This window comes from Ptychodera flava, chromosome 6 (assembly GCF_041260155.1).
Source record: "Ptychodera flava strain L36383 chromosome 6, AS_Pfla_20210202, whole genome shotgun sequence".
Taxonomy (NCBI): domain Eukaryota; kingdom Metazoa; phylum Hemichordata; class Enteropneusta; family Ptychoderidae; genus Ptychodera; species Ptychodera flava.
The window spans coordinates 43,740,687-43,752,911 of record NC_091933.1 but is presented as its reverse complement, the minus strand read 5'-3'; the positions used below and the strand labels follow the sequence as shown (position 1 = coordinate 43,752,911).

At 35.8% G+C, this 12,225-nt stretch overlaps 1 protein-coding gene across 2 annotated transcripts in view; it reads right to left on the bottom strand.

The window, feature by feature from the left end:
• Positions 1-12,225, bottom strand: part of LOC139135909 (sodium- and chloride-dependent GABA transporter 2-like) — a 65,266-nt gene that overhangs the window by 32,502 nt on the left and 20,539 nt on the right. For both annotated transcript variants that reach the window (XM_070703686.1, XM_070703685.1), the window contains exons 2-3: positions 1,743-1,874; positions 673-886 (exon numbers count right to left, since the gene is read on the bottom strand). In XM_070703686.1, coding sequence (XP_070559787.1) covers positions 673-886; positions 1,743-1,874 — 346 coding nt within the window. The remainder of the gene's footprint in view (positions 1-672; positions 887-1,742; positions 1,875-12,225) is intronic.

Genomic DNA, 12,225 nt, shown 5'->3' with positions numbered 1-12,225 from the left:
ACTGCCTGGAATTTACACTGCTCAGACTTGAAAAGAACACTGTGACACTGGACTTCAGAATTTGACACAGATAGCAATCACATTTTTGCCATCAGAGTAATTGCAACCATGTGATGTGGCTGAGACTATCCAATATGAAACAAGTACCAAGGCTAATGGTTGGCTATATTTGAACAAACTTTTAATATTTGGACATAAATTATCAGCTTTTCTGACCATTACTTTTGGCAATTTCATTATGCTCACTAAAATCTCTATATTATACATTAAATTAGCTGGGTTTTTTTACAAACCTAGCAATAATGAGACATGCAAAGAAATATTGCAACAACTGAAAACATGAACCAATAATTAAATATTTTTTACGCGCTTTTTGTATCTCTGGTCCTTGGAAGCCACGTGTAAATTTACATCCATATTAATTAACCCTTTGAGTGCTGTAATTTTTCCAATCAAAATATTAGTGCAACATTTTACCAATTTTTTTGAATTTTTTTGATAATTTTGGACTAAATAGACATAACGTTTCATTGGCTACAGTTTTTTATCAAAATTTTGGCAAAAATCTGAAAAAAATTGATTGGGTACATCATATAGGGGCGACAAATATTGACTTTGGTGCTCAAAGGATTAATACTATTAACACATTTTTCTGATGGCTGAAATGCTTACTTCCAGAATTCTACAACGGGTGCAACCAGTGAGGAGTTTTCATCCACGTTGGTGAAATTGGTCGTGCAGTTGTCTGTATTCCAATCATTGTTGCAGTGAGACCACGGCAAAACGCTGGTGAAACCCATGAACATGTAGTAAAAGGCCCATGTCAGGATAATGATGTAATACATATTGCAAAATGACATGATTAACGTTGTTGCAAAGCCAATACCTGTCAGAGATAGCAAAGCGGAGAAAAAACGTTAATTCTGGCTTTCACTTACAAGAAAGTTACTTGTTATCGTTAAGGGAATGATTTCGCAAACATCAACAGTTTGTCAAATTACACCAGGTCTATGTTTTTGTACATTTGGTAAAGAATAAAATAAACTACTGACAGTTTGGTTTTTAGCATTCAACAGAAGAAAATTAGAGGATAAATGATAATTTCTCAGAAGAAACCACATAGTACAAGTGATTAGACTTCCAAACACTAGAATATCAATGGATTTTTGAATCAAATCTGGTTCAATTTATTGATCCATCTTAATATTCTTTCTGTGCATTAGAAAAACATAGAAACACTGTACGACTGAACAAAGTAGCATTCTTGCCAGAGTCATCACTCACAATTACAAAAGGAAATGAAACTGCAGCTAGAACTGCATCTCAAATCAGATTTTATCGGATATTTTGATGAGACGAGATGAGAATGTCATTAAGTGCTTATCAGTTTGTAATCTATACTTTTTATATGTATAGGCACTTCACAACAAATGTGAAATCTACACCATGCCGAATACATTAATCATGCATACCGTATATCAAAGAACTCACAACAAATTAATGGAAGAAAGAAAATGATTTTTAATAAGTGTAATATCTCTCTATCGAGAAAGATAACCAGCATTCTCCTCCCATGTGTGCTGTTATTTTCTTGAAAAAAATCCATGGAGATAATTACATATTTGGCAAGGTAGCAAACAACACTGATGAAAGTAAATGAGATAGTTTTTTTTGCCCTGCCTACATTGCCTACAAGTTTTCTTAATAAACTTTAAGTATCTACACAAAAGGAAAGTAATTACCTTGAAATATTGGACATATTTTCCAGCATAAAATTCCACCTCTACTCATGAACTGTCCCAAGGATACCTCAAGGAAAAATAGAGGGATGCCGGCAAATACCATACAGATAATGTATGGAATGAGGAAAGCACCTGGAAAGAGACAACATGACAAAGTTCAAATGTAAACAGTAACTTTTGAATTTAAAATAACACAACGTATAGAAATACTGGTTCGGAGATGAATGCCGTTTTGTTTAAACTTATAAACACAGAAGAAATCATCTTCTGTAAATGGATCATGAAATCAGCTGAAAGCAGTATCTTTTGATAGCAATTTTTTTCTTTTGATTTACAGATATTTCAGGACTTAATTTCACACAAAATGACCGTTAGTAGCCCTGTGAGAGATCATTTCCTTCAAGATTACACTCCTGTCAACGGTACAAAATTTATGATTTGGAAAAACATAAACCACTGTAAAATAAACAGGTACTAATAAAATGGCCAAAAATTGCAATTTCAGTAGCATCAGATAATTATATCTAATGACATATCATTGTGATGCATTATATGGATTCATGGGGGCAGGTGGACAACTATCCGTATATTTTGATATATGCCTTTCTTGGGACATAAAAACCACACAAAGGTATTGTATTGTTGATATTCTAATACGATAAATTTAATAGGATGTTGCTTGTAACAATTACTACAGGAACTCAAAGATACTGCTTTTTAACATCAGAAGTATTGGGTTTCTCTTTGAAAAAAGAATTCCAATATTGTGTTTTGCACATTCTTGGGTACAAATTTTTGCAGTTCTTCGAAAACCAATCCTCTAACATAATACATTGGTGATACTGATGACTATATGTATATAATAATAAATTGTACGACAGCTAAACATTTTAGCTTTTCCATTTTATTATTTTGCTGTATTTTGGGAAGGTCAACTTTGGTAATGTGTAAGAAAATTCAGTATGCTAGAAATGGCATCTTCGACACTTTATTTTTTTTAATCACAAAACTTTTCTTCCTGCGTAAGTTTGTGAAAATAAAAAATACGTTTATTAGCTTCCTCAAATAATGCATTTTTGTCATGTCAACATTTTTCACGCTCAATCACAAAATACAATTCATCTCCAATGGAATTTGTCAGCCCTCAGACATCACAAGTTGTGTTGTCAAGGGGAAACATTTTATTTTTTGAGGCAATTGTCATGAGGTCACTTTAGTCCAAATTCTGAAAAGACTATTACATATACATAACTCCATGTTTTTAAATTTCATTAAGGTTCTAAACCAAATTCACGTTTAAATCTTCTGTAAGTTCAAAGTTTATTCTTCTTATTATTATTCAGACTCAGATAATCGTACAATTCTATTTTCTATCCAGAAATAAACACATTTTTAATTTTGTCAATAATAATCTTATTTAGTTGTGTTGTAGAGATTTTTGTTCGCTTGTATGACATATAAATTCAGATTTATTGATACTTGTCAGGGAAGGAATTAAGGTACTGCCGACAAATTACAGCCAATCACAACAGGATATTGTTTGACATGAATCCATTTCTTCATGTCCCACTGTCACACACATCTCTTGCTGGATTTCTGTTTTCAGCAAGTTTCTCATTTCAAAATCAAATCGATTGACTAAGTCAGACCTTGTCTTGTAGCTCTGGGTTTTCAGAAACTGAAATACACAGCTATCTGAATGTACAGGGAGTTGTACGGGAGATGTAGTCAATACATTTGCAAAATTGAACAAGATTCTTCAATCTGTAAGTATCAGGAGAGTTTTCAGCAGAATTTGTAGCAGTGGGATTACATATGTCTCCAGTATTCAATTCAAGTACTACAGATCAGAATTTGAGCAAGACTAAGTACCTGTGTACAAAAAACCACTTAAAGGCCTTGCACATGGCCTACATGAATGTACATACATACATGTACATGTCATTAGTAGCTTGTACAGTAATGCAGATACAGTTAAACCTGAGTATAGTGGTCTCTCAAGGGACTAAGAAGAGGTGACCAGTATATTGGGGGGGGGGGGGGGGGGGGTGGGGGGGGGGGAGGGGGGGGGGGGGTGGGTGGGGGGGGGGGGGGGGGGGGGGCGGGGGCCTTTTTTGTAGAGGGTGGGTGTGGCCTTACTTTCAGCATGGATGGTGTGCTGAGTGGTGAATTTGGGAAAAGATATCAGTAATAATAAAATTCCATCTCATAAATATGTTGAATATCATAATATGATTTACTTTCTGAAAGCTGGGTAATGCAGACGTAAAATCTGTCAAAATACACTTATTTCTTTCTTTCCAGTCTGAACATTTTTTGACAAAGGCCATGTAAAGTCAGATATGCTGAACATTATACACTGGTTTTCTAACAAATTGGAGCAACTACATGTGGCCACTGACCACATCAAAGAAGTGACTGTTCTGTGGAGGGCATTTAGCATGTCAAATGTTACGGGACTGCCACAAAGTGACAAAGTGACCACTACAGACAGGTGAACACTGTTAAATGTGGCTATATACTGAGACAGTATTGACTGTATTCAGTATGAATGCACTCTTCTTATAGGCACAGCAGACACTGAGCATATACATCTACTCTTGTCAAGCAAGGATATCTGTGTCACAAATTGACATAAAGTGACTTTGAGTATTTATGATCGATATTGAGGTATTTCGAGGTATCAAAAACGGAGGAGTGAGGGACAAAGTGCGGGACACGCAAACTGTAATTTATGGCACTCTGAGGGACGTCCCGCACTGTGTAAAATATGGGACTCTGAGGGAACGTCCCGCAGAGAGTAAAAACTGGACTCTGAGGGACGGGGGCGCCCACGACGATGTGCATTGGTCCGGTACGCGCTGACGCGTTACTAGTCCAGTCAAAATAGGGTTAGACCCACCACAAATTGCAACAGAATTATTTTCTTCAAATGCATTTCTGAGAGGTACCCAGAACAACATATTAAAAGTTTACTCGAATCCACCTTGGGGAAATATGTCTAATTTGCATAAATCAAATATGGCGGCCAACCATCCAACAAAATAACATAATTTGCTATATATCACATGTTAAACAAGCTATTTCAGTGATTTCAAAGTCTGACAATAGTAATTTGGCCCAGGGAATTATTTTGGAGGTATAATGTTCCTTATAGGTACTTCATTAATTTGCATAATTCCAATATGGCGGCCAACATTCCTACAAAAGACATTTTCGGTCATATACCACGTATTAAACAAGCTATTTCAGTGATTTTAAAGTTAAAAGTATATTTCTTTGGCATGGACAAACGATTTTCGAGATGCTATTATTTGCACAGGTAATTTGCTAATTTGCATAATTCCAACATGGTGGCCAACATTCCTACAAAGGACATTGTCGGTTATATACCACGCATTATACAAGCTATTTCTTTGATTTTAAAGTTTTAATATTTTTCTGGGGTATGAAGAAACACTTTTAGTGGCTCAATTTTTACAAAGGCCCTTTGATAATTTGCATAAATTAAATATGGCTGCCATATTAATGCCCCATGGCTTAATAGCTTCTAATATAAATAACGGTTTTGGTATAGTTTTTAGCACTAGGAAACTATCAAGAAAAAACTGTTAACTCCTTGGACATTCATTTTTAAAAAAATTTGATTTTTCTGTATATGATGACTGTTAATGAATGTTAGTCTTCTGAATGATATATTCTCTTTCTAAATATAACATTGAATTCATCTGTGTGCGGCATTTTCGTAATTTGTAAGGATGGACACTCTACAGTGTCAAAGCATGTAATCTGTAATGTTTACTGTTAAAAAAAGACGTGTTCAAAATCTTTAGTTTTTAATTTAGACTGAACTCCCTTCTTATGGATGGGTGCATCTTGATAAGATCCCCTAGATGATAGGCAAGAAGTAATCACACATAACAGCAAAATACAATAAACACAACAAAGCTAATAAAAAACCAGAAAAAATGATATGACCGAAATAAAAAATGTCGTAATACACACAAATTGAAACTTAGCACTATTGCAAACAATGTCAGATTCATAGAACTTTATGGACACAAACTCACAAAAATCTGAAAACTGCATGCTTTAGCAAAGACTTACAATTAATCCAAACACAGAATCCAACTATTACAAAATACAAGAAGTATATCTTGAGTCATTTTATAAGTGTCATTTTTTCCAGGTGTACATGTTTGTATCGTGTAACAGTTGGATTCCGTTGGGCTAATGAGTTGTTTGAATTAATATTAAGTCTTTGCTAAGCATGCAATTTTCAATTGTTGTGAGTTTGTGTGTTGATCAAGTTTTTAAGAGTCTGACATTGTTTGCATCAGCGCTAAGTTTTAATTTGTCTGTATAGTGGCATGTGTTATTTTTGGTCACATTATTTTATTTTTTACGTTTTTATTATCTTTGTTGTCTTTATTGTATTTTTTTGTACATGTGATGACAATTGCCTATCGTCTAGGGGGATGTACCAAAGATGCACTCGTCTATGAGGAAGGGCTTCAGTCTAAATTAGGAACTAAAGATTTGTCCACGACTTTTTTTAAAACAGTAAACATTAAAGATCACATGTTTTAACACTGTAGGGTATAAAGCACCTATAAAAATCACAAATAATGCCATACACAGATGAATCCAATGTTATATTCAGAAAGAGATTATTATTAGATGACTAACAATCTTTAACGGTTGTCATATTTAGAAAAATCACAATGCATGACTTTCTTACATCTCAATAGTAAATGCACATCAACATATACGTATTTTAATCCGTTCGGAAGTCATATATGTAAGTCTACCAAATTTGCTTTAACATTCTTTTCAAAATACAATATATTTATGGAGTATTTTAACAAATTCAGGTATCACAGACACCTATTAAAATAAACTTTTATTCGTAAATGGATCGTTATTGTAAGTAAATTTATAGTATATTTTCCACATTTTTAAAAATAAATGTTCAAGGACTTAAGATGGAGCTGCACGTTGCCAACACAGTTTTTTTCAAAGGAATATTTCTCATCTAAGATGACAAGGAAACCCACACAAACTATTTTGTGAAATGTAATATTTCACTTGAAACAAGAGTATATCCTCATTCTAAAATGGCATGGGCTGAACGACTGACACTCAAAACAGTGCTTAAAATCATGGTTAGCAAAATAAAAATGCCTCTAATTCAAAATGTAAGAATTTTATTGCAAAACAAAATAGTTGTTTTGTTGTATAGCATTTTAAAACATAATGTGAAAATTTCAGAAAATATGACCCAGCCAGAACAGAGTTATATTCTTTGGAAATCTTGAAATTCGGATAAAAGGGAAGCAGGAATTCGGGTGATTTGCATACATTTGCATACATTAACCCTTCTATATCATGCAACATACGACTGCTTGCCAAGCTAAAAGGTGAACCTAACCAATTTTTAATCTTTGGTTAACAAATTAATAAAAACTTGAAGAATATTTGCAAAAATATATTTTGAGCAAAATACAGTGCGTTGGGTGCAGTGCCCTCTTGACAGTTTTTTCTTGATATTCCTATTCCTAAAAATCTACCATAACCTTATTTATATTAGAAGCTATTTGGGCATTAATTTGGCAGCCATATTTAATTTCTGAAAATCATCAAAGTGTCTTTTAAAAACATTGAACCACAAAAGGTGTTTCTTCATGCTCAAGAAATATAATTAAACTTCAAAATGGCTGAAATAGATTGTTCAATACATTTTATGACCTTAAATTTCTTTTGTATTGGATTTATGCAAATTATCGAAGTGCCAACGCAAATCATTGCACCTCAAAAACCATTTGTCCATGCCAAAGAAATATACTTTTAACTTTGAAATCACAGAAATAGCTTGTTTAACCCTTTGACTGCTGTAATTTTTTACACCAAAATTTTAATGCAATATTTTACCAATTTCTGTGAACATTTCTGTACGTTTTTTCATAATTTTGGACCAAATGGATATCATTTTGAGCCGCTACAGATTTTAATCAAAATTTTGGCAAAAAGCAGAAAAATTGACTGTGGTATATTTTATAAAGTTGACAAAAATAGACTTTGGCGCCCAAAGGGTTAATACATGGTATATGACAGAAAATGTCTTTTTTAGGTATGTTGGCAACCCTATTGGATTTATGCAAATTAACGAAGTACCTATTCAAATCATTGCATCTCGAAAATTGTTTGTCCATGCCAAAGATATACACTTTTAACTTTGAAATCACAGAAATGGCTTGTTTACCCTTTGACTGCTTTAATTTTTTACACCAAAATTTTAATGCAATATTTTACCAATGTCTGTGAACTTTTCTGTACGGTTTTTTCATAATTTTGGACCAAATGGATATCATTTTTGAGTAGCTACATATTTTTATCAAAATTTTGGCAAAAAGCAGAAAAATTGACTGTGGTACATTTTATAAAGTTGACAAAAATAGACTTTGGCGCCAAAAGGGTTAATACGTGGTATATGACAGAAAATGTCTTTTGTAGGTATGTTGGCCACCATATTGGAATTATGCAAATTAACAAATTACCTATGCAAATCATAGCATCTCGAAAATCGTTTGTCCAAGCCTAAGAAATATACTTTTAACTTTAAAATCACTGAATAGCTTGTTTAATACGTGGTATATGGAAATAGCTTGTTTAATACGTGGTATATGACCGAAAATGTCTTTTGTAGGAATGTTGGCCGCCATATTGGAATTATGCAAATTAATGAGGTGCCTATATGAAACATTATACTTCCAAAATGATTCCCTGATCCAAATACCTAGTGTCAGACGTTGAAATCACTGAAATAGCTTGTTTAACATGTGATATATAGCAAATTATGATATTTTGTATGATGGTTGGCCGCCATATTTGATTTATGCAAATTAGACATATTTCCCCAAGGTGGATTCGAGTAAACTTTTAATATGTTGTTCTGGGTACCTCTCAGAAATGCATTCTGAAGAAAAAAATTCTGTTGCAATTTGTGGTGGTTAGGTGCCAAAATCTCGTAGATTGACTGGACTATACTTTTCAGTTTGGCTTTTTCGTTTGCAATGGATCGCCAACAGCGTCGTCGACATTTTGAATCCCGCCAACAGAACGTGAAAAGAAAGATGAAGCTACGCCAGGAAATCGCTTCCAACGTTTATTTCGTTTTTAGCAAATCATTAGAAGAAAATATAACTTTCTATGTAGCCAATTCATCATGATGCCCTGTCTGATGTGGCGCTTGGATTGCCACCACTGTCATGGCGAGAAATGGTGTAATATCACAAGCAGATCGTGCCTCGAAGTTTATCGAAATGCTTTTACGTAAAATCTGTATGGAGACGTAATTTCTCGTGTGAACAGATTATGACATAGCAACCACAGTCCTAGCCTTGCGTACAGGTCTGTGTGTTCCTGGCGTTATACGGCCTCTCACATGTAGTAGGCCGTATAACGCCGGGAACAGAGTAGAGTAGATCGAAACGCAAACGGAGTGTTATTATAGGAAAGGCAGTGACTTATTTTAAATCTGAATAAATGCTGTTTCTGGTTGTGTAAGTCTGTCGATCGAAATATATATTTTGTTCCCAGTTGATTAATCATGGGGGAGGGCAGTCTAGATCTCCCCTTTATGGTTTGATATTTACTTACTCGTTCCTTCTCATTTTTGTCAATCGATGAAAGCATTTTCGTCTTCCATATTTCAATCTTACTTTGACCGATGTTATATCCTGACCTATAGTGTCATTAGTTTTGACCAACGTACAAAGACGTGGCCCATGCGCCCGGTTGACGAGATATTTTGCAAAACTGTGAAGAAATATTTGAACACGTACGACCATACTGTATGCATGGGGGCCCGGGAGACATCGATGTCAGTCTTTCCGGACTGTTTACATGTAGCTTAGGGGATATCAAAGCAGATGAATCAGTCAGTTTAATAAAACATAACTTTTCGGACATATTTTATGTCAATTTTGTCAATGTCGGACTTTTGATTCGATAGAGAAACCAGAATCACCTACAGAGATGTCTGTATTAACTTAACACGGACGCACAATTCGGAATAGTTTGTTGTGCTACGTCGGTCTCAGTCTTGGTGTCTCTCCCATAAATTTTCGAATCTATAGGCCTACACTTGTCGTTTCGATTCACAGGTAGCGGTACACCGATGACCAGATATTGTATGTTCTTAAAACTAGTCTATAAAGCAATTTTACGACACTCTTTGTCATCGTGTCTCCCCGTGAACGTCCTTGAACCTATGGACGTGACCATTGTTTTTCTGCGCCCATTATAGTGTAAACACCTGCTCGTTCCCAGCAGAGTACTTTTTTAAAGTTCTGCACATCATTGTACACTGTGTGTGTAAACCCTAAACATTGTTCAATTATGGAAAGGTATTAGTAAAGAATAAAGGGTCGTTACAGTTGCAAAAATTGCGAGAAAAACGGCATGTTTTTCCAGTACTTTTACAGTTCTGTGCTTTCCGTGCCTGTTACTCAAATAGAATAGTCATATTCACAAGCGCTATTGTTTTAAATCACGTCCAGGATGTGCTGTTGATTTTCATTCTTTCGTGCAATTTCATTCGTTTGAAGCAATTATCCTTTCATTTGACCGCTCTGTGGGACTCTTCTGGATATGTGTTTTGGATAAAAAGAACTCTACAGAGAAAGACATAAATTTCGACGGTGATAGGTATACAATATCGGTTTGATGTGAGATTACAAGTTATTTTAGAAGTTCTCAAAACCAGTAAAATAATTCTGCGCACCATTTATTGATAGTGTCTTCTTGTGAACGTCTTTGATCCGTGACCGCGACCATTGTTTTTGAAGTGTTCGACGGTCGATGATCGGTAGATTAATAAGGACATATGTCACTGAACTATCGTGTGATTATTAGCATGGTTAGGTAATAGACGGTGTTGTAGAGGCTATGCGGCGAAAGTCCACGGCCCAAGGGAGCATGAGACGTACATCGCATGCTTTCTTACAACGAACGAGCCGTCGGTTTCCATAGCTACTACGTGAAATCCGGCCTCACCGATGTCCCTGTCCTGATTCGGAGAACAACTTTCAAGCTGCGTGTTGAGGTTCAGATGTCCGATTTTTTCATATTCAAAAGGCTTATTGACAGAGAACGCCCGTCTTTTCTTCAGCTTTAACTTAGCACATGATGGCAATTGAAAATTCAAAGCCAAATAGCCAGTGGGAAAAAAATTCGACGACTCGCTCTCACCAGCGGTCGCAATGAAAAAAACATCGAAGTCTCTGAAGTCGGTATCATTGCTCCTCCATGTTTATTGTTGGTTGTACGGCCAGTTTGAAGTCAAAGACTTTCTTCACGGTAAAATTCATATAATTACCATACCGCGAAGTTCCCTGTGGATTTCAATATGTGTATTTTGAAGCAAAAGCGTCACGACATTCGATCGATGGTGATGAACTTTCTCCAGGCCGTGACATGTCACCAGTTACGAACTTTACCGGTTTTCGATACGAAAGATGCAATATATTATCAGCGTTGTTCACATTGTGTTTTGAGTCTGATATCGAATATAACAGGAAAAAACTAACGATTAGAGTGACGACAGAGACCATGCCCGATACGGGAAATTGACATCAACTTTTGCATTGAGCAGTGACTTCAGACTGATATATAAATGTCGACAATATAAAACATTGAAAAATGCCAGAGAGAGAGAGAGAGAGAGAGAGAGAGAGAGAGAGAGAGAGGTTTACGCTGTCGCGAACTGATTATACTCTTTCGGATATGACTTCGGTATAGACGATACACAGACATCCTACTTTCCAGAAATTCGACAAATCTTATAATAAGAGTAGAACATATCCAAAAGTGTTGGTTGAAGTAAATCTTCAGATGTTGGTTTTCCAAAGTTAGACAATACTTACAGAAATATGGTCGTCATAGTCTTCTCTTAAAAACTATTTTCTTCAACACCACGTTTCTTATGATCGGTGATGTCATTTTTTATTATTTTTACAAACTTTCAATGCATCAAACGCCATTAGACTATCACATATGCCTGTCAGGGAGTTACAATATATTTCCAAGGGCTGGCACGCGATGTCAACTTACGCGTCGTCCGTCGTGCGGCCGGTGCAGTGTCACAGATCGCTCCGTCTGTAATCGCGGCCACTTTTGATGTGACACCCACGTGCGTTTGAGGGTTTTTGTTACCTAATTTGTCGACCTCACAAAATTTCACAGTCCATGCCAAACATGTCTCGCCCATGGGCCTGATCGTGATTTTGTGCTATACCAATGCACATCGTTGGGGGCGCCCCCCGTCCCTCAGAGTCCAGTTTTTAACTCTCTGCGGGACGTTCCCTCAGAGTCCAATATTTTACACAGTGCGGGACGTCCCTCAGAGTGCGATAAATTGCAGTTTGCGTGTCCCGCACTATGTCCCTCACTCCTCCGTTTTTGATACCTTGAAATACCTGAT